Source organism: Euleptes europaea, chromosome 14, assembly GCF_029931775.1.
Source record: "Euleptes europaea isolate rEulEur1 chromosome 14, rEulEur1.hap1, whole genome shotgun sequence".
Lineage (NCBI taxonomy): Eukaryota > Metazoa > Chordata > Lepidosauria > Squamata > Sphaerodactylidae > Euleptes > Euleptes europaea.
The window spans coordinates 39,223,847-39,247,924 of record NC_079325.1 but is presented as its reverse complement, the minus strand read 5'-3'; the positions used below and the strand labels follow the sequence as shown (position 1 = coordinate 39,247,924).

General features: G+C 47.4%; 1 protein-coding gene across 1 annotated transcript in view; it reads right to left on the bottom strand.

Annotated features, from left to right (window-relative positions):
* Positions 1–24,078, bottom strand: part of PNPLA7 (patatin like phospholipase domain containing 7) — a 107,843-nt gene that overhangs the window by 51,700 nt on the left and 32,065 nt on the right. The window contains exons 16-19 of the mRNA XM_056860134.1: positions 23,768–23,973; positions 15,903–16,034; positions 15,443–15,566; positions 4,803–4,916 (exon numbers count right to left, since the gene is read on the bottom strand). Coding sequence (XP_056716112.1) covers positions 4,803–4,916; positions 15,443–15,566; positions 15,903–16,034; positions 23,768–23,973 — 576 coding nt within the window. The remainder of the gene's footprint in view (positions 1–4,802; positions 4,917–15,442; positions 15,567–15,902; positions 16,035–23,767; positions 23,974–24,078) is intronic.

The window sequence follows — 24,078 nt, the reverse complement described above, 5'->3', positions numbered from 1 at the left end:
GAGAACCTGCTGCTGTGGCGTTGCTGATGCTGGGCTGGTGTGAATGGCGCTCAGTCCCTTGGGATGCCACTGAGAGTCCCATGTGGAGGGTGGGGGGGAGAGAAGGGACAGAAAAAAAAATTATTTCCAAGTAGAGCCCAAGAAGTGGCTCAAAACTGCCCCCCCCCCGAGGAAATATCAGCTGGGCTCATAACTGCTTGCGTCCGCAAAACGAGTTTTTGATCTTCCAGTACTTGGGTGCAATTTCAAAATCACTCCGAACGTGTTTGAAAAGGAACAAGGCTGAAAAGGATTCCAGAGCATTGGAATGCAAGCACTGGTGTCCTAGTCTCTCTCTCTCAGCCACTGCTTCATCCCACCATCCAAAGTTTCCGTGTGGTTGCCACAATAGTAAGCCTCTTTTTCTCTCTCCATAGGTGTCGGTGCTCCCAAACCTAGCTGACGTGCAAAACAAAATTTGCTGGGATGGGGACACAACAGCCCACTGCCTATTAAAGTGAAACGTCAGAAACCAGCTCCCTAGCCTAATTTCCATATGAAGACAACAGCCCCGCTAGCAATAATGCACAGATGGAGCTTTCTCCTAAAAATAGGGTAGCCTTTAAAGAGCAGAGAAAGCAGCACATCAGAAGACATTCTTCGAGTGACACAGAAAATGCCATAGGAGTAAAACACAGCCAAGGGGGGGGGGGGCAGCCAGAAGGCCAGCATCTAGGTCAGCTACACAGACCAGTCTGAAGGTTAGTCTTTCTGCCAATATCACCACCAATGTCACCATGACTGCCCCCTTTGCAGCGGCTCAATTCACGGGAACACATGAAGCTGCCCTATACTAAATCAGATCCTTAGTCCATCAAAATCAGTCTTGTCTACTCAGACTGGCAGCAAGGTCTAAGGCAAAGGTTGATTCATTGCATTATATTCCATTACAGAATCCAAGGTGTTACACACAGGATGCCAAAGAGGTTATTACATTTTCATTCCCCACCCTCCCACCAAGAAGCTCAGAGTGGCATAGAATCATAGAGTTGGAAGGGACATCCAGGGTCATCTAATCCAACCCCCTGCACAAAGCAGAAAATTCACAACTACGTCCCCTCCCCACACACACATACCCTGTCCCCCATACCCGCAGTGACCCCTGCTCCATGCACAGAAGATGGCAAAAAAAAAAAAAAAACCCTCCGGGATCCCTGGCTAATCTGGCCTGGAGGAAAATTGCTTCCTGACCCCAAAGTGGCGATCCACACTACCCTGGGCATGTAAGAAAGGACCATGAGAGCCAAGCACTGATGCAACCCTTCCTGCCCTCCCTCTCATGATCTGCTAAGTTCACAGAATCAGCATTGCTGTCAGATGGCCATCTAGCCTCTGCTTAAAAACCTCTAAAGAAGGAGAGCCCACCACCTCCCGAGGAAGATTGCTCCACTGAGGAACTGCTCTAAGGTTCAGCGGAAAATTCTTTTGATTTAATTTCAATCCACTGGTTCTGGTCCAACCTTCCGACACAACAGAAAACAACTCCGCACCATCCTCTATATAACACCATCCTCATATCACCTCTCAGTCATTTCCTCTCCAGGCTAAACATACCGAGCTCCTTCAACCTTTCCTCATACGACACTCTCCAGACCCCTCACTATCTTTGCCGCCCTCCTCTGGACATGTTCCAGCTTGTCTACATCCTGCTTAAATTGTGGGGCCCAAAACTGAACACAATGGGCTGAACATATATGAACAGTGTGAAGCTTCCTTATACTAAGTCAGACCACTGGTCTAACTCTCACAGTACTGTCTACTCTGACTGGAAATAGCTCTCCAGAGGGTCAGGCAGAGAAATTAGGGCCCTCAAGGCAATAAAGTTAATTTAAAATGCAATCACTGCAAAATGGTGCCTGCCAGCCCCCACCACAAAAAGGAGGGCCCAGAAGGCTAGAATGATTTGTGGCACCAAAAGCCACTGAGACATCCAGGAGAATCAACAGGATCGTACTCCATCTGCCCATGGCCTGGCACAGGTTGTCCGCTAGTGAAACCACGTCCATTTCAGTCTCATAACCAGGCCTGAAATGGCTACCTTGCTTACAAAGGGTACATTTGAGACTGAATGATAGTTATTCCAGTCTCCTGCATCCACACGGCATAGTTCTTTAGGAATGGATGGACAACTGTAACCTTCTGCGTGCAGAGCAGGCGGTCTGCCACGAAGCCGAATCCTCCTCCACTTTTACCCTGTCGACCATTTGAGGTCGGAGAAGCTGAGCGCGCACAGCTGGCCAAAGGCAACCCAGTGAGCTTCGAGAGGCCGTGAGTCTGGATCTTCTTGGCCCCAGTCCAACATTCTAACGCACAGATGTCCCATCCAGGCTCTGACTGGAGTCACTCAGCTTTCAGCAAGGCTGCTGTATCAAGTGTCTTCTTGCTGTACCCTGGGACCCATTTACGTTTGCAGGATGGCATTCCTACGGCACAGGCGGTTTTCAGTACAGCTGCCAGATTTCACACCACAGTGAACCTCAGTTTAAAAGCATGAGATTCATACTAGGCCCAGGGGGGAAATCTCTTGCTGTTCTTCCAAAGGCAACAGTGCCTCCACCGAGGCATTTTTTTTAAAGCAAGCAAAGTAAAAAATTAACAAAACAAAACCACTTGCCAGGCCCCAAGTGTAAATCTAGTAAAAGAATCTGAAGAACGTTGCTGCAACAATTGTGCCATGGTAACCAGAATGTTTATAAATGTCTTATATTTGTTGCTCAAGTTGAATTATTGTTTTCAGTAATTTATTTTGCTTTTACAAATGAGGAGGTATATACAGGATGTCCTGACCTAGACAGCTCCAGGCTAGCCTGACCTCGTCAGATCTCAGAAGCTAAGCAGGGTTGACCCTGATTAGTACTTGGATGGGAGACCTCCAAGGAATACAGGGGTTGTGATGCAGAGGCAGGTAATGGCAAAACACCTCCAAACTTCTCTTGCCTTGAAAACCTTGCAGGCTCACCATGTCAGATGTGACTTAACAGAAATATATTTTAAAAAACCCGTCAAACAAAAATGTCACAAAGTAGTGAGCAAATTTTCAGGTTCTACATTCTTCATTCAGCAGAATGTTCACAACTCAACACACACACAGCAGAGACGGGGGAGAGAGAAACGGGACTTCTGTTACATTACAGCACGCAAATCCCCAGTCAACATACGGTACTGCCAACAAGTTTATTGTGGCAGGTCAGGTGCTTTGAGAGCCAGTGTGGTGTAGTGGTTAAGAGTGGTGGTTTGGAGCGATGGACTCTCATCTGGAGAACCGGGTTCGATTTCCCACTCCTTCACATGAGTGGCAGATGCTAATCTGGTGAATCGGGTTGGTTTCCCCACTCCTACACATGAAGCCAGCTGGGTGACCTTGGGCTAGTCCCAGTTCTATTATGAGCTCTCTCAGCCCCACCTACCTGACAGGGTGTCTGTTGTGGGGAGGGGAAGGGAAGGTGATTGTAAGCCAGTTTGATTCTGCCTTAAGTGGTAGAGAAAATAGGCGTATAAAAACCAACTCCTCTTCTTTTTGCAGTCCCAGGCAAGCAACAAAACCTGCATATTAATCAAGTTCCTGGGCGGTCACCACATGATGAGTTGTACTTGGTTTGGGGGCCACGTTGGGCAGGTGAGGCAGTCTTACAAGACTAGAATGTGGGAGGTCAGGAGCCAATAATACTGCCCCAGCCCTGCTTATGGAGAGCTGGCACCTCAGAGGTAAAGCACAAGCATTGCATGAAGTAGGTCCTGGGTTCTATCCCTGGCGTTTGCAGCGTGGTGTAGTGGTTAAGAGTGGTGGTTTGGAGCAGTGGACTTCAATCGAGAGAACCAGGTTTGATTCCCCACTCCTCCACATGAGCGGTGGACGCGATTCTGGTGAACTGGGTTGGTTCCCCCACTCCTTCACATGAAGCCAGCTGGGTGACCTTGGGCTAGTCACAGCTCTCTTAGAGCGCTCTCAGCCCCACGTACCTCACAGGGAGTCAGTTGTGTGGAAAGGAAGAGAAGGTGATTGTAAGCCGGTTTGATTCTCCCTTAAGTGGTAGAGGAAGTCGGCATATAAAAACCAACTCTTCTTCTTCTTCCTCTGCTGGAGACCCTGGAGAGCTGCTGCCAACCAGAGATATATCTACACGCCATTGGGAAGCAGATCAGCTATCACATTTATATTCCACCCTTCCCCTAAGCTCAGTACAGTGTGCATGGTAGTTCTCCTCCACTCTGTTCCCAGAACAACCCTGTGAGGTAAGCTCTGAGAGTAAGAAAAGAAGAAATCATATAGGAATTTGAACCAAGGTCTCGCCAAGCCTACTCAAACTACTATACACCACTGGATGTTTCAATGAGTGTTCCCTTACCTATTTGCCCCTTCTCCCTATTTTCAGAAGCACAGAGAAAAATACAGCCAATATTTGGACGACATCACATGCCAAGAATGTCAGAAGTAAGCAAGCTACCTGTCTTTAAGAGGGGAAAAGGATATGGTGGGGTTATAGGCGTCCGAAAGGCTGCTACACATGTGATGCAGAAATCAATCAGTCTTTATTGTTTCAGTCAAAGACCAGCATACGTAGAAATTACAATCAGTAGTTATAAAAAGAGAAACAAGAAAAAAGGGAAACGGTGAAATAACTCTTCTGCAGAGGAAAGAAAAAAGCCACATGGTTCTGCCCCAGCTCCAAAGAGCAAAACCAAAACTCTTTTGCCGGACTGTTTCGGACTCTGCCCCCAGAGGGGAATTCTGTGCCACTAGAGGACCACGGCTGCTTCCTTACCTGTGGGAACTTCCGCTTGATGGAGGTCAGTGCTCCTTCTGGAAGCTTGGCCAGCTCAGAATCTCGAACTGCGTGCACTGTGGTGGCTCTGGGCTGATGGGTTAAGGCCTCTACCTGGAAGACAGAGAGGAGACTAGGCTGAGGAGAGGAGACTGGTGGTTTCTCTGGCATTCCTAGACACGCACACAGGGAGTGGGGACAGTCCCAGTCTGTTGCGGCTTCATAAATGCCTCTGTGTTCTCAGACAGCCCAGGCTCAGTTTGCATCCATAAGCTACTCCAAAGAGTGCTCCAAAATTCCCCTCAAATACAAACTGTGTGGCACGGCTGTGGTTTTGTGGAAGATGCATGCATAGTAGCTCTGCCCCAAATTAGGTTCTGCGAGAAACAAAACACCAACACCCTGAGGACTCCTGTTAAAGTCTCAAGGACCAGACCATAGATGAGGCTGCCTGCTGCATCTCTGCATGATTTGTTGCTCTGGAATTATCACCTTCCAATTATTTAGGGTAGGTAACTCAGCTGTTTCTCTGCATTGCAACTGATCTAATAACCCACCCACCCCAGTGCAAAGAAGCAGAATTACCTGCACTCGGAAAAGGCATGCCCAGAACACAGAGACATGGACGGTGGGGTGCTCTGAATAACTGAGTTCTAACTTTCACATTTTACATGGGAAGCTTCGCTTTCTAGACTTAGCAGATCTGGCCATGCTGACCCATGCTTCTATAGCTTCCAGGGTTGGATTATGGCAACATGCTCTACATGGAGTAGCCCTCAAAACAACCTGGAAGCTACAATTGGTACAAAATTGACGAGCAGGCAATGTTCTCATATTTAGCCGATTCTAAAGCAACTCTGCTGGCTTCTGATTTGCTACCAGGCTCAGTTCTCAAGGTGCTGCCTCCTTCCTATAAATCCTTTGTCAGTCTGGGACCGACATACTTGAAAGACCACACAGAAGCTTAGGTTTGATCCCACCCACCAGATCCATGCATCTTCTGCCAGGGCTCATTTTTTCTCTGTGGTGGGCCCCGTTTTGTGGAATGTTTCACTGGAGAAAAATGTAAAGCTCTCAGTAATGTTTTTTTTTCTTCAGGAGTGCAAGATGGTTTTATTTTGTAGAGCCTTTGTGTTTGCAGGTTAAAGTTGGGTTTGGATGTTTCTGTCACTGTTCTTATTACATTGCAACTGAGCTCATCCATCTGTATTTTAATGAGTTAGTACAACTGGACTTCTGTACACTGTTTCACGGTCTGGAAAGGCAGGATACATACTTAAAATAAATAAAGCCTTTGTGACTGCAAGAGCAAAGGGGAATCCCCAACTTAATTCGGGGGGGGGGGAGAGATTGGCTCATCAACCAAAAATTAGGAAGCCAACTCATTTTTATCCATATAACATTTGGATGGTTCTGTTGGGAGGGGGGCACCATGGCACACTGAGAATCCCCAAATGTATACATAACAAAATGAACACATGAAGTTGCCTTCTACTGAATCAGACCCTTGGTCCATCAAAGTCAGGATTGTCTACTCAGACTGGCAGCGGCTCTCCAGGGTCTCAGGCAGAGGTCTTCCACATCACCTACCTGCCTAGCCCCTTCAAATGGAGATGCCGGGGATTGAACCTGGGACCTTCTGCATGCCAAGCAGAGGCATGGTCTCCTGCCTCCAAACTACTCCCGGTGCCCATTTTTCGCCTTCGAACAGAAAAGGGAGACTCGTGGCTTAATGGGGCCACGTGCTGCGTGAAGCCACGTCACCCGTTTCCCGGAGGGAGGTGCTGACATTTTCCTGCTCAGCAACACAGCCTGGTTCCTGCCACACTCAACGCCAGTGGCTGGGGTGAAATCCCACACACGGAGCATGGCAGTGGTGACAGAGCAATCAAGCTGACCCAGCGCTTAGCAACTAATGGACTCCGGCACGAGGACGGACGTTACTTGCCACTCAGGACTGTTTCCCTGATGCAAGAGGTGTTGGGAAACTTATATGCAAAACCACTCGTCAGAAATCCAAGGTTTCTACTTCAGGCTGCTTCTCTCCCTCCCTCCCCCCAACCCCAATTCAGCCACCACAACCCTGTGCAAGCTTCCTTGAAAGCAAGACAGAAAAACAAGTTCAGTGTACAATGCAGATTCTTGTCCTGGCTTAGGGGAAAAGAGGATCAAAAGATTAGCAGTGGATCAGAGGAAGAATAAGGGAGAGGGAGAAGAGCAAGGCCCACATTCGTTCCACTGACTTTCCAGAACAGACACGACCCTCCTTTCTTAGAGACCGTACATCGCATCATTGTGTTATGTGTTAAGTGCCATCAAGTCGCTTCCGACTCATGGGGACCCTATGAATCAATGTCCTTCAAAATGTCCTATCTTTGACAGCCTTGCTCAGGTATTGCAAATTGAGGGCTGTGGCTTCCTTTATTGAGTCAATCCATTTCTTCTTGGGTCTTCCTCTTTTCCTGCTGCCTTGAACTTTTCCTAGCATAATTGTCTTTTCCAGTGACTCTTGTCTTTTCATAATGTGACCAAAGTACGACAGCCTCAGTTTAGTCATTTTAGCTTCTAGGGTCAGCTCAAGCTTGATTGGATCTATAACCCACTGATTTGTTTTTTTGGCAGTCCACGGTATCCGTAACACTCTCCTCCAACACCACATTTCAAAGGAATCTACTTTCCTCCTATCAGCTTTCTTCATTGTCCAGCTTTCACACCCATACATAGTAATAGGGAATATGATGGCATGAATTACCTTGATCTTCGCATCATTGTTCCTAGCTAAATCAAGTCTCACCTATGGTGCCCCCTGCCCCATCTTCCAGTTGTCCACTGAGGGCAGAGCAGTAGTGTGTACTTCCAGAAAAGTAATTAGGTCAGGGGTCGGCAAACTCATTAGTCAAAAGAGCCAAATATCAACAGTACAACGATTGAGATATCTTTTGAGAGCCAAATTTCTTAAACTTAAACTATATAGGTAGGTACACTGTTTATTAACTTAATAAACTTTAATTAAAGTTTTAAGTTTTAATTAAACTATAGATACACTGAATAAAACTTGATATCATACTTAATAGTGATCTTATTTATTGATAAAAATTAAATTGTAAGTCCCTGCCATTTCCCCCTCCCCGTCCAGAGTCCTCATCTGGAGGCCTGGTCTACAGCCATAAAAGCCTATTGGTAGACCTGGCCTCCGGCTGAGTCCCATTGGGAGGCCAGGTCTACCCATTGGCTTTCTTGGCAGTAGACCTGGCCTCCAGAGGCCCATAGAAGCCAATTGGTAGACCTGGCCTCTGAAGGACTTTTCCCCCTCCTCCGAGTCCAGGTCTACCGCCAAGAAAGCCAGTGGGTAGACATGGCCTCCCAATGGGACTCAGCTGGAGGCCAGGTCTACCAAAGGAAGCCCGCCCCGCCCAACAGCTGATAGGCTGAGCCGCCCAGCAATCGCGTGGCTAGAGGGGACGGGAGGCTTTTGCCTCCCAACCATTGAGGGCAAGGGAAAGGGGGACCCGGCCATTCTCCACTGTGGGTGGGGGGGAGAGACAGCGCGCCCGCTCACCCACTCTCTCTCTCTCAGGCGTGCCAGCTCCACAGCCTGGCTGCTGGCACGAGCGGGCGCAAGAGCAGGGGCTCTGAACCAAGTTCGGAGATCCGCACTCAACGGGCCAAAGAGCCGCATGTAGCTCTGGAGCCGCAGTTTTGAGACCCCTGAATTAGGTGAAGAATTACACATCCTTAGAACTGGTGTAGAAGTCCCACCCTTGAGCCCTCGCAGGGCCTGAAGCTAGTACCATCTGTCTATCTATCCATCACATTTTTTATCCTACCCTTCCTGCAAGGAACTCTGGGGGGACATACACGGTTCTTCACTTCCTCAACTAATCTTCACAGTGAGGACAGTTAGCCTATTTTAGGCAGGATTATATACACTCGGCTCAAGGGGAGGAGGAGTCAAGATTTTTACACCCAGGCTTTCTAAATCTTTTCTGAATCAAAAGCGGAATTTCACAAGCTATGTACATTTTCTATACTAATCAAGTCTGCATAATTTATTCTGGATTTACTAATCACGGGGAAGGGAAAGCAGCCTCGCTCTAAATTTTACTCAACTCCCCCCCCCGCCTTCCGACTTCCAAGACTTCATCAGGCACGACCACACACTTTTGAGCATATCTTCTGAGCCATGATAGCTAAAAGCTTGCCTTTGCAGAGACAGACACAGACACACACACTGGAAAGCAGAGATTCACAAGCAGCAATATTCTGCCACTATTTGCATGTTCTGTAGTCCTGCAGAACTGAAGTACGCCTGCGGAGTTCTTTAGCTAACCAGGCAATGTGCAGAGGTGGGGGGTAGAGGAGCCGCCAGCAGGGCTGCGACTCTAAAGGTTGCACAGAGTACAGCGTGTCTTTTTGGAAGGCTTTTGAGCGTCTGGCCTCCCCCTTGCCAAGGTATCAACAGAAGGCCAGCTTCTGTGCTGCAAACTCTGAAGCAGCCAAGCCTCTTCACAGCAGAGGAGCCAGGCTTGCCAGAGCGGCTGTCAAGATGTCTTTTTGCTGGAGCTTACTCTTGGCTACTGGGGAAGATTTATGGCACTGTGCTTCACTCAAGAACCTGGAGTCATCCTAGATGACAGAGGGCATCTTCCTTGCTTCCTCACCTCCACGCTCGCCCCCCATCCTGAAAAAGAACAGTGACTTCTAGGGAGTTACTGTCTCAGCATATAGGATGGGAGCAACCTAAACCTCCACTTGCCATGAAAAAACTCTTTGGGCAGCCTTAGGCCAATCATTTCTCTCATCCTAGCCTATCTCACATGGCAGTTGTGAGGATAAAAGGGAAGAGGGGAGAAACCATGTACTCCTTGGAGAAAGGGTGGGGTAAAAATTCTTTTGCTGGCATTGGCCTAACATCTGTAAAAGATACAACTTTGCAGAGAAAACTGTTAAGAAGCCTTATCATGGTTCTGTCCGTTTAGAGAAGCAGCATAAGGACTAATGAGGGTCATGCTATCTACCAGCAACAGGAAACTAATGAAAAACTGAACAGTCTGAAGGTTTAGTCATGAACGAGAGGCCTGCAGCCAAAGACTGGCTTGGTTGATTTTGCCTCAATCAATGTGTGAATTTCAGCTTTAATTTAAAGACTTTTAATTCATTGTATTCAAAGAAAAAACAAACAGCAATAGAAATGGCCCACATAACCCATCTCCCCCCCCCTTTGAATGGGAGGAAGAAGAGGGGCAATAGGTTTTAAGAACAAGCAGCCATACCTGTGAAGAGATAAGAAAGAAGAGCAGGCTGTGGGAGAAAGCAGAAAAAGGGGAAGGGGAAGAATCAGATCTGTTTTGCACCAGAAGAATGCCCCGAAGCCATGCTCTGGGACCTGGATTTGAATCCGGGTCTCTCTGGACCAGGTGGAGCACTCGACCCACTGCACCAGACTGGCTCTCAAACAAGTCTTCTGCTGAAAACTGGAGGGCCAAGGGGCAGATGGGCTGCCTCTTTGAAAAGAAAGACCAGTACTCTCTGGGGAAGAACAGCTACCGCAGGCCCTTTGCTTCTGAAACAAAAAAAACCCCTCGAATTCTGTTCACTTGTGAGATGTCTGTTAGCTAGGATGCTGATCAAAATGCCAAACTGTATGTTAAATGAGACGGATACAAGAAGAAAAATGCACACAGTAGGGGTTCATGGAAGATTGATTACATCAAGCTAATCTTACAGCCTTTTATAGATACCATAATTGGCACTCTGTTTTGAGCTACAGGTAGTGTTTGCATCTGATCAAGTGTCACACAGGAAATTGCTGCTCAGAACCACACAAAACAGGAATTAATTGCAGCATTAATTTCTTAGGGATTGAACAAACACTATGGCTTTTCTCTAGGGCTCAAAGCTTTGCAATTTGGTCAATCAGACAACTAAAACACTGGTCAATTAACCAGAGAGGGCAAATTTCAGCTGGTAGAAGTCAGTTTATGATATTGCTATATGTCTCAGTGAGGGTATTTTGAGCTTCACAAATACTATACTGAATGCCATATGTAGGAAATAAAAAATATATTTTTCACTGTAAACTGAGAAACTGCCTCTAAGTCCACAGAATCAGCTGATGCACTGATGTTACATGATGTCTTGCCTGCCCCTTGCCCCACTCTCAAAGCTCTTTGGGGTGCTGGGAGGCAGCCTGTCAACCCTAGACTAGTCATGTGCTACGCTTTTTTCCACTATTTTTAAAAGAAAAATTATTCCTTTCCTGAACAGATTTTAGACCTGTTCTGCTTGTTTTATTACTGCTTTATGATTTTACTGTTGGTTTTATTGTTGTGTTATTGTGGGTCTAGCTGCTGATTGCATACTGATACAGTTTTATTGCCTTTGCTGACTGTTTTAACATCCATTGCTGGATATCCCCTTGAGAGAAATATACTAAAAGAAGAGATATAAATAGCTTTAAAATAAATCACCATTTGCTTTTGAAACCCTTCTTGCAGTTTTAAAACCAGGTCAATCCATGGCATGGGGCAAGAAACACAAGCCCAAAGCACAACTGGATGATGCAAAGCTAATTGTGCCGTTCTTTGGACCCCAGCCAAACAAGTCTGAATAGCCCTTACGCTGCTGGTCTTGGACTATTCCTCTCTACCGCCCCCATTACTGGTTTTGGACTATTCCCCTTCGTTGCCACCACCCCTCTGCTAATATTTATAAGTTGAATTAACTGGAATGTTTAGAGCAAGCTATAACATCCCTATCTCTTGGAGCGTAAAATGGAATTCACTGCCTAGTGAGCTGGCTCAATGCAGCATTTGCTAATTTAATTTCATCTTCGCAGCAACGTATCACTGGCTGCTGGGCAGAACGCTGCTGTGGAAGTGTCTTTGAAAGTCTTTTGTTCCACTGCTGTGGAGTTTACTTAAAGAGGTCTTTTAACTGCTAGGTCCTTTAAAACAATACACGAACATTCTGCAGTAAAGAAACACTGAATTCTGCAACCCTTTTTAATGCTAGAAGTTAACATCAAATTTGTACCATGCTTATTTAGCGTAATTTACTCTGTTCCTGCTGGGAAGTGTTGTTGGTTTTTTGCATGAATGAAAATTGGAGGCATAATTCACTCTTTGACCAAGAAATTTACTCTCATGGCAAAGGAGAGATGACTCCCCCCCAGCAGAAGGGACCATCCCGTTTCTCTGTAGGAGCTGCTATTCTGGGCATACCTTCTAACTGGAAGGAGGGTGGTCTAGAACTGCAACTCAGAGAAACCCAACAGGCAGTCTCCTCTGTAGCAGGAACTTTGGGCTCATGGGAGAGAGATTTCATTTCACTGGCCGTTTTCTCGTGGCATGCAGCTCAGGACTTATCACATTGGTCACTAAGAAGGCTAGGGGCCAAGCAGGGCAGTGACACTCTCTCATTAGGGGAAACTTAGGAGGGAGGAAGAAAGCCGAGGCTCTCAGAATGCTGAACGCTTTACCCAGCTCCCTGGAAATCATACATGTCCCTGCCAACCTCCCATTAAAATGCAGAAGGTCTTATAGGCCTGGGGGGATATACTTCCAGCACTGAACTTCTGTTAATCCTTTTAATCAAACACCAGGGATTTTAAGGGATCTTGCCTTCAGATCAAGTGTCCAGCTGTGACTGTAAGGCCACCAGGGACTCTGGCAGCAGGGCCCAGGAGCCGTTGTTCTCTGTATCTGGCAAGAGAAGGGAGCTGCTGTCCCAATTTCAGCTGTGCCACCACTGCAGAAGGGAAGACCAGCTGCCGCCACCAACTCAGCAAGCGCCAGCTGCCCAGCCCCACTTCCGTGCCAAACTGCCTCCTCTCTGTGAGGCACCAAACGGTTTCATGCCTCATTTAATATTATTATAATTTTAAAATGATTTTGGTTAGCTGCTTTGAGGTGGTCTGTTTCTGTAAAAACAGAAGGCATCCGTTTTGTAAAATGAATAGATGATGCTGCAGTTCCCAGCCCAGCAAGGATTCGATAATACAGGAGCCAGCCAAGATCCCAGCATGGTTCCACCGAGCTGCTAATGACTGCAACTGGAGGCAGCTTGTCACCAAGTTGCTCAAAGACTGCCCTTTCCTGGCTGACCAGCCTCCAGCGCCGCCCACACCTTAAAAGGTAAGTGGCTCCCTTTCTATGGGCAAGACTGCTGGAAGGAAAAGGAGGAAGTGATGGGTGGGCTCTCCTAAAATAAGAGTTCTTGCAAGCTCAAGCCACTGCTATTCCAACAAGAAAGAAGCATGGTAGGGAATCCGACAAGCCAATGTGGATGAACAGAGAACTCCATGATTAGCTAAGAAAGAAAAAGGAAATGTTCAAGAAATGGAGGAAAGGACATACCTCTAAAGAATTTAAGAAAGGTGTAGACAAGCTGGAACATGTCCAGAGGAGGGCAACAAAGATGGTGAGGAGTCTGGAGACCAAGTCCTATGAGGAAAGGTTGAAGGAGCTGGGTATGTTTAGCCTGAAGAGGAGAAGACTGAGCGGGGATAGGATAACCATCTTCAAGTTCTTGAAGGGCTGTCATATAGAGGAGGGTGCCGAGTTGTTTTCTGTTGCCCCAGAAGGTCGGACCAGAACCAAAGGGTTGAAATTAAATCAAAAGAGTTTCCATCTAGACATTAGGAAGAATTTTCTAACAGTTAGAGCAGTTCCCCAGTGGAACAGGCTTCCTCAGGAGGTGGTAAGCTCTCCTTCCCTGGAGGTTTTTAAGAAGAGGTTAGATGGCCATCTGTCAGCAATGCTGATTCTATGACCTTAAGCAGATGATGGGAGGGAGGGCATCTTAGCCATCTTCTGGGCATGAAGTAGGGGTCACTGGGGTGTATGGGGGGGAGGTAGTTGTGAATTCCCTGTGCAGGAGTTGGACTAGATGACCCTGGTGGTCCCTTCCAACTTTATGATTCTATGATAAGAGTGTGTGTGGGCTGCTAGGCACTGTAGGTCAGCCATCAGAGAGGCCAAAGCTCATAATGAGCTGAGGCTGGCCAAGGAGGCTTGCTACAAGAAAAGCTTCTTCAGATATATGAGGAGCAAACGCAAGGGAAAAGGGACGATAGGCACACTGTTGGGGGGAAATGGAGAAACTCTGACAGAGGACAGAGAGAAAACAGAAAGGCTCAGTGACTATTTTGCCTCAGTTTTTTTCTCTAAAGAAAATGGGCTCATGTAACAATGATAGTAGGCTGCCAGTTGACATGGATGGTGAGGTTATTGAGATGCACTTGGCTGCACTGGATGAGTACAAATCCCCTGGGCCAGATGATGCGCACCCGAGAGTGCTCAAAGAACTCTCCAGAGAACTTGCAGAGCCTTTGTCCATCATCTTCCAGACTTCTTGGAGGACGGGGGATGTGCTACAAGACTGGAGGAGAGCAAATGTTATCTAGGAAACTTCAGGCCAGTCAGTCTGACCTCTGTCCCAGAGAAGGTACTGGAACAGATTTTAAAGGGATCAATCTGCGATCACCCAAAGGAATTCCGCAGGGCCTGCAAGATGGAGCTATTCCACCAGGCCTATGATTGAGGGCAGCTATGGTTTACCATCAATGCTGGCTTCCCTTTTGCATCTCCCCTTACCTTCAATCTGTTTTATGTTTAATATTAATGTTACGGGGGGCGGGTCCTGACTGCTTGCAGGCCCTGCTGGAGTGCATATTTCTGCAATTGGCGCCATCTGAATTACCTGAATTATTAATTATGAATGATGATTTATGTATTAGGATTGGTTTATGGGGCCTGTTTTTAATTGGTAATATTTTAATGTCATTTTATTGCTCTTTCTTGTCTTTTATTGTATTTATGAGGCTGATTATGATGTGAGCCATCCTGAGCCCGGCTTTCTGGGGAGGGTGGGTATAAGAGCAATAAGATCTTGGGGTATGGGTGGACCATAAGCTAAACATGAGAAGCCAGTGTGATGCAGCAGCAAAAAAGGCTAATGCGATCTTGGGGTGTATCAACAGAGGCATAACATCCAAATCACAAGATGTCATAGTTCCACTGTACACTGCATTGATCAGGGCACACCTGGAGTACAGTGGGCAGTTCTGGAGACCTCACTTCAAAAAGGATGTGGACAGAATGGAGCAGGTGCAGAGGAGAACGACGTGGATGATCAGGGGCCCACAGACCAAACCCTATGAGGAAAGGCTGAGGAACCTGGGACTGTTCAGTCTGGAGAAGATAAGGTTGAGAGGGGACATAATTGCCCTCTTTAAGTATCTGAAGGGCTGTCACTAAGAGGAGGGCAGAGAAATGTTCCTGTACACAGTAGAGGATAGAACTCACAATAATGGGTTTAAATTACAGGCAGAAAGGTACTGTGGATATTAAGAATTTTTTTTACAGTGAGAGCAGTTCAACAGTGGAATTAGCTGCCTAAGGAGGTGGTGAGCTCCCCCTCGCTGGAAGTCTTCAAGCAGCAGCTGGACAAACAAAAAACTCTAGGCTGATCCCGCATGGAGCAGGAGGTTGGACTAGATGGCCTGCATGGCCCCTTCCAACTCTATGATTCCCTCTCCTATTTCACATCTGGCTCAAATTGCTTTAGTCCAGTGGAGACCACTCCCAATGCAGGAAGCAAGCCAGAACGAGCAGACAGCACAGCCACCAGTCTCTTACCACGCCAATCAGGTCCCCGCGGCCATATTCACCAGTCAAATGCTTTTTCCCATCGTCCATCCTGATGACTGAGCGGAGTCGCCCATTCAGCACAATGTAGGTACAATCCGAGTTGTCGCCTTGCCTATGATGGAGGAATCCACACACACTGTTAAAACCTGGGGTCCACACACACATACACACACAGTGCCCAGAAAAACACAACAGGGAAAACCTGGAACATTTCCATCCAGCTTTTGGAAGATTCAACCTGAATCTCACAAATTGGCAGCAACAATACATACTCTGCATTCTTTTCCTGCTCTTCCTCCAAAAGCTCAGAGCAATGTACACAGATCTCCCTTCCACCGTTTTATCCTCATGACCACTACACATTGTACTGGCTCTTGGGAACAGAACAGCCAACAATGGTTTCCCAGCACCTCCCTCCAGATGGTGCTCAGGCTTTCGCACATCCTACCTGTAAACAGCACGTCCGGCTTCCACTTCCATCCAGTCCAGAGCAAAGTCAATCTGCCTCACAAAGGATGACATCCTCTTCACGACTGTGTGAGCAACACCCAGGACGACTGTCGGCTGCTCCCGCATGATCCTGCCGGGCAAGGCCAAGCCGTTAAGAAGAGGTTTTGAACATGCACAGAGGGTAGCTGCACAACCTGGTTGGCGGACAGCCAAGTCAAGCCATTAGTCTCTATAGCTCAGGACTGGCTCCTCTAGCTGGCAGCTGCTCTCCAGGGGTCTCAAGAAGAGAAACGGTCCTTCCTACCCAATACCAGGAATCCTTTAACTGAAGATTGACTTTCTGCATGCAGACAATGTAGTGTACCAGTGAGCCATGCCTCCTTTCCCCCCTTCAGAAGCTGCCTTTTGCCGAGCCAGACTACTGCTCCAGCAGTGTCTGTTCTGACCAGCAATGGCTCTCTAGGGTCCAACACCTGCTACCCGAGATGTTTTAAATGTGCATACTGGAGACAGGCCCCAGGACCTCCTGCATGCAATGATCTACTCCAGCACAACTTCTGTGGGTTTGTAAAAAAACCTATGAACCTGCCCTGCCATACTTCAAGATAGCATATAAAGACTTAAAAGAACATATACACCTCCGGATACAGGAAGGCTCATATGGCAGGGGGCACAATGTGTAGGAAGATTCAAGGCAACATTGCACACATCACAGTGCCCCCCCCCCATATCCTCAGGACCTCCTCGGGCAGGACTTTCCCAGGAAAAACAGCAACTGGGCTGCAAGGAAAAGGAGAGTGGACAGTACCCTCTGTCTTGTGAAGCAGGCCACAAGATTTACTAAAGGTAAGGTAAAGGTCCCCCTGTACAAGCACCGGGTCATTCCTGACCCACGGGGTGACGTCACATCCTGATGTTTACTAGGCAGATTTTGTTTACGGGGTGGTTTGCCAGCGCCTTCCCCAGTCATCTTCCCTTTACCCTCAGCAAGCTGGGTACTCATTTTACTGACCTCGGAAGGATGGAAGGCTGAGTCAACCTTGAGCTGGCTACCTGAAACTGACTCCCGTCGGGATCAAACTCAGGTCGTGAGCAGAGCTTGGACTGCAGTACTGCAGCTTACCACTCTGCGCCACAGGGCTCTTTCTAGATTTACTAGCCATCAAAAAAAATCATATTAGTCTGCCAGGTTGTTCACACTTCTGCTAAAATTATTTGTGGTCCATGGATGGCCTACAAGAAAGAAAGAAAACTGATCAAGTTCTCTAGCTGACAAAAAGTTTCCTCACCTGGTCATTTGAGGAAAGGGGAAGGGAGAGAATCTTACAACCGCTGACCAGACAAGCAGCCATTGACAAGCCGTCTATGAACATTGGGGACCAAAGTTACAGCAGAAGATTTAGGAACTATGCAAAAACAAATGCCACCTCAGGTGAATTAGTGCCGTTCAGGGGATAAGTATCATCCAACAGTCAACCACAGCTTATGAACACCTGCAGCTGTATTTTCATCTGTGGCTGCTAATTAGAATTTTCTTTTAAAATTCCAGAGACTTTGGCTCTTTCTCAGATGCACACCATCTTTAACAACCAGACAGCATTTCAGAAGGAACAGTCTTGCCAAAATCTAGCATTTAGGCCTGGTTCACACACACAAATAGAAAGAGGTGGTAGAATGGGCTTCAGAGCGCAGGTGGGGGCTTCCAGCTCAGAACGTTCTTTCAAATAACCTTCTCCCCCCCCCCCCACATACACACACAAACAGAAAGCACAGCAGGGAGAAGGATCCCAACACCTCTCTCTGCTCGCTGTGTTTGCTTTCTATCTGTAGGGTGTTTTTAGCATGGGGGACTGTTTCAAAATGTGATTCCCCCTCCTGCAGTCTGAAGTTGTGCAAGTCCATTTCAACACCCCAAGTCTCTGCCATCTCATTCCCCTGCAAGAATAAACCCAGCCTAAATGGGGACTGTGCCCTGACCTGGATGGCCCAGGCTAGCCTGATCTCGTCAGATCTCAGAAGCTAAGCAGGGTCAGCCCTGGTTAGTATTTGGATGGGAGACCACCAAGGAATACCAGGGTTGCTGTGCAGAGGAAGGCACTGGCAAACCACCTCTGTTAGTCTCTTGCAAAACCAGTCCAAGCCAAGAAACTTGGGTTTTCAATTAATTCTCCCATCAACCAGGATAGGATTCTTGCAAAGAAAACTAACTCAATTTAAAGGACCCCATCTAAGAGATAAGCAAAAGATTCTTTCAAGAACAACTGATTCAACAAGTTTTGTTTGGGGGAAAATGGTAAACGGGAATGCTAAGATTTACTCTCCTAAAGGCTGCTTTGTAATGCTACCTATTGTACTTATTTTATTTCTTATGTGTGAGTGATTGTTTCCATTTCAAGAAAATTGAAAAAGTAAAGCTGTATACAGCCCAGAAGATTGCAGAGAAAACAAGATAGCAGTTGGCCGTTTAAGGACACATAAGCCCCTAGAATTAATCAGCATAAAGCCAATGAACTCTGAGCTTGGCTGCAGCTAGCAACTGGTGGAACTCAGGTTTGTGTTGCACATTACAGAAGCTATACATGGAAGGAGATTCTGTACAGGAATTAACATTTTACATGTGCATGATCCTACCTACCTGTACACTACATGCACCCCATTGCCCTCACATTTAAATATTTTACTCCCCTTTTTACCCAAGAAAGGGACTTGAAACAGCTTCCAAGAGTTCAGAAAAGCTCAGTTCCATTCCATGAAACAGTGCAGAGCAGGCCATTGAACATTCTGAGCTGCCCATGAAGTCCCTTCAGGTCAGTTCAGCCTTAAAGCTTCCTGAAGGTCAGAAGAAAAGGCACCGTCTTGACCTTTTCAGGAAGACCAAACCACAGAATAGGAGCCACTGCACCAAAGCACTAGACAGTGCAGTTGCAGTTGCAATAACATCTGAAGAAGGAACTGCTGGGAAGACCAGAGCTGCCCCTTGGGGTAATTCACACATGCAGCATCACTACACTTGAAGAACCACAACCTCCATCCCTATCAACTTGCCTAACTTCCAAGATCAACTTCAAGTGCCCCAAACTTCAGTGATTAAAAGGATGGCCCTTTACTGTGGCTGCACCCTTAACGGAACTCCTTTCTGAGGCTGATCTCTCCCATAACTTCTGTTGACTTTCAGACGCCAGGCAAAGCCTGCCCTGCTTCCTTAGCTCTCTGCCATACAAGAGTGTAAGATTTTTTAATGGACACAATCCATTTAATGGCCCAGGAAAACTTGGGGTAACCAAGCAGAGAAAACAGGCAGGCAGAACTGAGGGCAGTTTGAAAGAAAGGAGAATGCCAAGGTAAGAAGAGAGAAGAGCGAAGCAGGCAGATGCATGAACAAGAAGAAAGGAAGGCACAGCCAGGCCATCCTGTTAGGACTACTGGCTCAGGAAGAGTGGCCCAGAAAGGCCAGAGAGGCAGATGTGTGGAATGGTTCCTTGCAGGGCAAACCTGGGAAAAGGACAGTCCAAGCTGGAGCTGCTAGCTTCAGCTTTGTGCATTTGGACACAAAAGGGTGGACAGGGGAAAGCTCACAAGCAGGAAACAAAAGAAATCAAGAGGATCACCTGTCCTGAAAAACATAACCAAATTTCCTCCTCCACCCCAAGAAGGTTATACAAATAACCATCTTACAAAGTTTGAGGTCCCCCCCCAAATTAAGGGGCTTTTAAAAGATGCGTTATTTATAGCCAGCCATTTTCTACGCCTTCAACGAGTCACATACCACAAGACTTTGCACCGTCTTCCCTGTGTCCCAGTGATGCCTTAATTGGATGCTGGATTCAAAAGGAAACTCCACCCCCTTCCCCACCCGAGCTAGAGCAGAGGCACCCTGCACTTAGCACTTCACAGCTGTGAGTTCAGGGGAACCATGTAATTAGCTGGCATCTGCCCTGTACTTAAATCCCCACAAGAGGGATGCCGGTACCAGGGTGGGGTATGACACTGCAAAGTTGATGCCTTTGTTGGCCCACAGCTAGGCTGAAGACAATCACTGGCCTCCCTCGACTCTTATTCTTCTTCCCCAACAATGAGTCTTTGCAACATCACTCCAGCAGGGCGGGAGAGACAGAAAAGGGATAATGCTTTCCACAACACATGGGAAGACATAATATGCAGAAACCAGCTCCAACCAGAGCTGTGTGTATTCTGACATCGTTCTACTCTTATATAGAAATGGACATGAGTACAGAATTCAGCAACTCAAGAATCCCGGGTTTTTTAAAATCAAGTATCTAGTCCTTGGAGTTGATAAGGCTTATTTAAAAGTGTGAAGGTCAATTGCATACCCTTCTCCATGGCTTGCAGAGGAATGACACAAAATGAACCTTTGAGGTTCCCATGAGGATTTCTTTTCATCAATGGATTGGAGGGTACCCCTGTGAAGGTTGCTCCTTCCCATCCACTCAGGAGACAGGGCTTTACTGAAGGGTTTTGCAGAGCTCTTCCCTTTCCAGTGAGAGGCAGATCCCCAATACATGGCTTGCAGCAGCATAGAAGAAACATAATCATCATTTTGCTGCATCAAGACAGTTACTGAGCTGAGGACTGCACTCTATGTACAAAGCACAGTCAGATAGGTATAGTCTCTTATTCTTCCTGAAGCCATTTTCAGAACATGGAGAAGTTCTCGATTTCCAACAGGATTCTGATCACGGGCTAGATGAGTAAGGACACCCTCCAATCCACCAATAAAAAGAAACCCACATGGAAAGCCTATGCTTCATTTTCCATCAGTGGAGGAATGTTGAAAAATTGTACCATCCTGGATGGGAAATGCCTGGGGCACTGCTCTGCCAAATGGTGCTTCAGTCAAGGTACCAACATCCTTATAAATGTGGAAAGGGTGGCCCGGGTAGCTGCCCTACAAATATCTTCTGGAGGGCATTTGTGGGGAAGGCTGCAGAGCTTGCCGCTCTTCTAGTGGAGTGAGCAAAAACCCCGGAAGGGATGCTGTGTCTCATATGCACCCCCCCATACATACGTTTATCCACTGGCCCATTGTGAATTTAGAAAGATTCTTTCCCCAGGGAGGGGTGAAAGAACATAAAATGGGCACCAGAGGATCAGAACACTGTCATGCATTTAAAGTAACCTTTTATGACTCTCCATGCATCAATTTGTGCCGCTCTCTTTCACTGGAGTGATTTGGGTTTGGATAGAATGATGGGGAAAATAGTTCTCCGTTTCTGTGGAATGAAGGTGTGGTCAATTCTCAACACTACTTAGTTCTTGCGAAATATACAAAGTCATTTCTCACTGAGAGAGCACTGAGCTTCAGTATCATGCGGTCCGAGGTGACAGCAAGCAAGGAAAGGGACCTTGGAAGAGAGGATCTGGAAAGAATTTGTTTGATGGCCTCAAAGGGATCTCTGGAGAGAGCCCTGAGGACCCTTTCTACATCCCATGCAGGAAAAAGGTCTATCATGGGAAAAGTGAAGAAGAATGCACACTTGGGGAAATGATGAAAATGAAGGTGTGTAAAAAGAGGGAGACTTCCCTAGTCTTTTGGAGTATTGGAATGAAATTCTTGATGGAGACTGTTGTGGAAGAAGTCTAACATTTCAACTGCTGATGAGAAGTCCGGGAGTCTGAACTAGCACCATCTGGTAAACACCTTCTACTTCGCTCCACAGATCCTGTTTGTCAAAGTTCTCCTGGAAGCCAGTAGAAAGCTGACTGATTTTTGAGTATCCAAAGCTTTCTAATGCCCTCTTTTCAGCTTCCAGCAGGAGCCATTCTGGGGTGGGGTGCTGTAGTGGATTTTAAGTGCACATGGCACATGCTGCAGGAAGGATCCATGAAGGGCAAGTTTCCACGACCACAAGCTCCAAGACCTCCTTCACTAATAGAGGCCTATGAAAATCAATTCTCCCCTCTCCTGATTGGCCCTGTGCAGGAGCTGGGCTGTGCAAGGGAACTGGAGGGCGGGTTCAAAGCAGGCTTTGGGGCTAGGGACAATTGATGGCATCTTCCCCTTTTCTTCCTTCTGTCTTGACAAGTATCTTGGAAGCTTTCAATTAGTGACAGCAATGAAAAGACCTAGAATTGGTTATCTCAATTCTCTAGTGCTTGCTCAGAAGACCCTATTCCAGAGGGGGCATTGGAAGTTTAGGGGCGCTAAGTATATTTTCACTGGCTGTAGAGGTGCCCCGTTCATTTTGGTTGACCTCCTCTAAGGATTCTGGGGTAGCTCTAGTGTGGGTTAAGATGTGAGAAACCCCTCCAAGTTGGGCAGGGGGCTTTGGAGACTATTCAGGTTGCTTTGTTGGTTAAGTGCAAAACTGATAAGGCTTCAGCTGGGAGAACATCCTCTGCAAAGAACAGTCACGAGGAAGAGGGGACTGAAAGCTGGTGTTAATCCCCTGATGATTTCCCCCTCTTCTGAGTGCCTGGCCCAACAGCAGGAGGGACATGCTTGGGGGTCAGAGCCAGTGGGGGGGGAGGGGCTATCACTGCACTCATATGCAGCTTGACAAAGCCTCTGTAGTGGGAGATGTACTTGCAGCAGAAGAGCAGTCGTCTGCATCCAAAAGAAGGCAGGCAGAGGAATCCTGCTGCAGTACAGTTTTGCTGACCATTTGTTGTGGACTCTAGTTAGGTTGCTGGAGGACATTACTGGCAAGATGCTGCCACAGTCTCCCCCCTCCCCCCAGCTCCACAGGGCAGGTCTCCCCACACCTCAGGAAGGTGCCACCATCCGGCTTCGGCTGCAGCTGAGACAAGCTAAAGTGTCCCAGTAGGCAGCAGTCCTCTTAAAGGTTTTTATTGGGCATGTTGTCAGTGTTATTTCCTCCTAGAGAGACAAATGATGCTGGTGAGCAGAAGAATAGCGGAATAGTTCCCAAGATGCTGCTTTGTCAGGAGCAGGCCATGAGGATGGTTTGCGGTGGTGCGATTGTGCTGCTTCCAGGTGCTGTTATGCCATTCTGTCCAAGGCCAGTCTATGCCCCGTGTTTAGTCTTCATAGATTCCCATACTGTGGGAATCGCCAAGTACTCCTTCCTGCCTCTGGGAGGGGGGTTGCCTGGGTTACCAGTTATCTCCTTTTGCTCTTCCATATATGCTATGTACCTTGCCTTTCCCCCCTTACTAGTGTCCTTTTGAATATGGCTTCTGAAACCTGTCGATTCTAACCAATAAAACTGCTTTCGTGGACTTGCCGTCTGCTGGAATCTGTTTATGGGTTTGCCGCAGGGCTAGAGCTTACATGCTTTTGCAGTGCAGGCAGGGCATGTGCTGGGGATCTGCCTCCTTCTGGAAAGGGAAGGACTCTGTGAGGTCTTCACCACAGCCCTCCCTGTCCACAGAAGATATGAGGGGAGCTACCCTCAGAAGGATAACCTCCTCCAGCAACAAAAAACAAACCAGCTTAATCTGCATAATGGCTACAGGCTGAAGAATCCAGCATGCCATGGCACAGAATGCCTATGATCTAAATGCAAAATGTTGGCTCTGTTTGGTAACACAAACCCTGCCCTTGACATTCAAGCACTCCAGACCAATATTTTTGAACAGCGCATTGGAAAAGGCCACTGTGTTTCAAAGGTCCAAGTGGACTGGCCTCGACCTAATTTGGAGTGTTCTTCCTTCCTTGCAAAAAAGCCAGGGATTGGACATGGGGCCCACTGCATACAAAACAGGTGCTGTACCACTGAGCCACAGCCCACCCCCCAGCGGCCCAACTTAACCGTAGTCCAAGGTGCTCAGAGGCTCACGACAAGCCTCCAACACTCATGGAGCCACACCAGAAGCATGACTCATGCAGAAATCCCTAGCACTCCCCACACAATGTATGCACAGAGGAAGAATGGGGCTCACTCGTAGAAATGGGACTTGGAGATGGCCAGGAAGCTGCAATCCCGATTGGCCTTGATGGTAAAGATGAGCGGTTCCCCAGTCAGGACAGCGAGCTGCCCCACCAGCTCTCCTGGGTGGGTAATGAACAGGCACGTCTCCTCCTCTGAGTCAATCTTCCGCTGGTACACATGGAGCATCCCAGAGATCACAAACCGGATGTTGACATCCTGCAAGGGCAGATACAGAGTCACATCAGATTTGTTACACAACCACTGCCGCTACCCAGATGTCTACTTGCAAAGTTCAAGCCGTGTTTAAGATCATATGTTGAG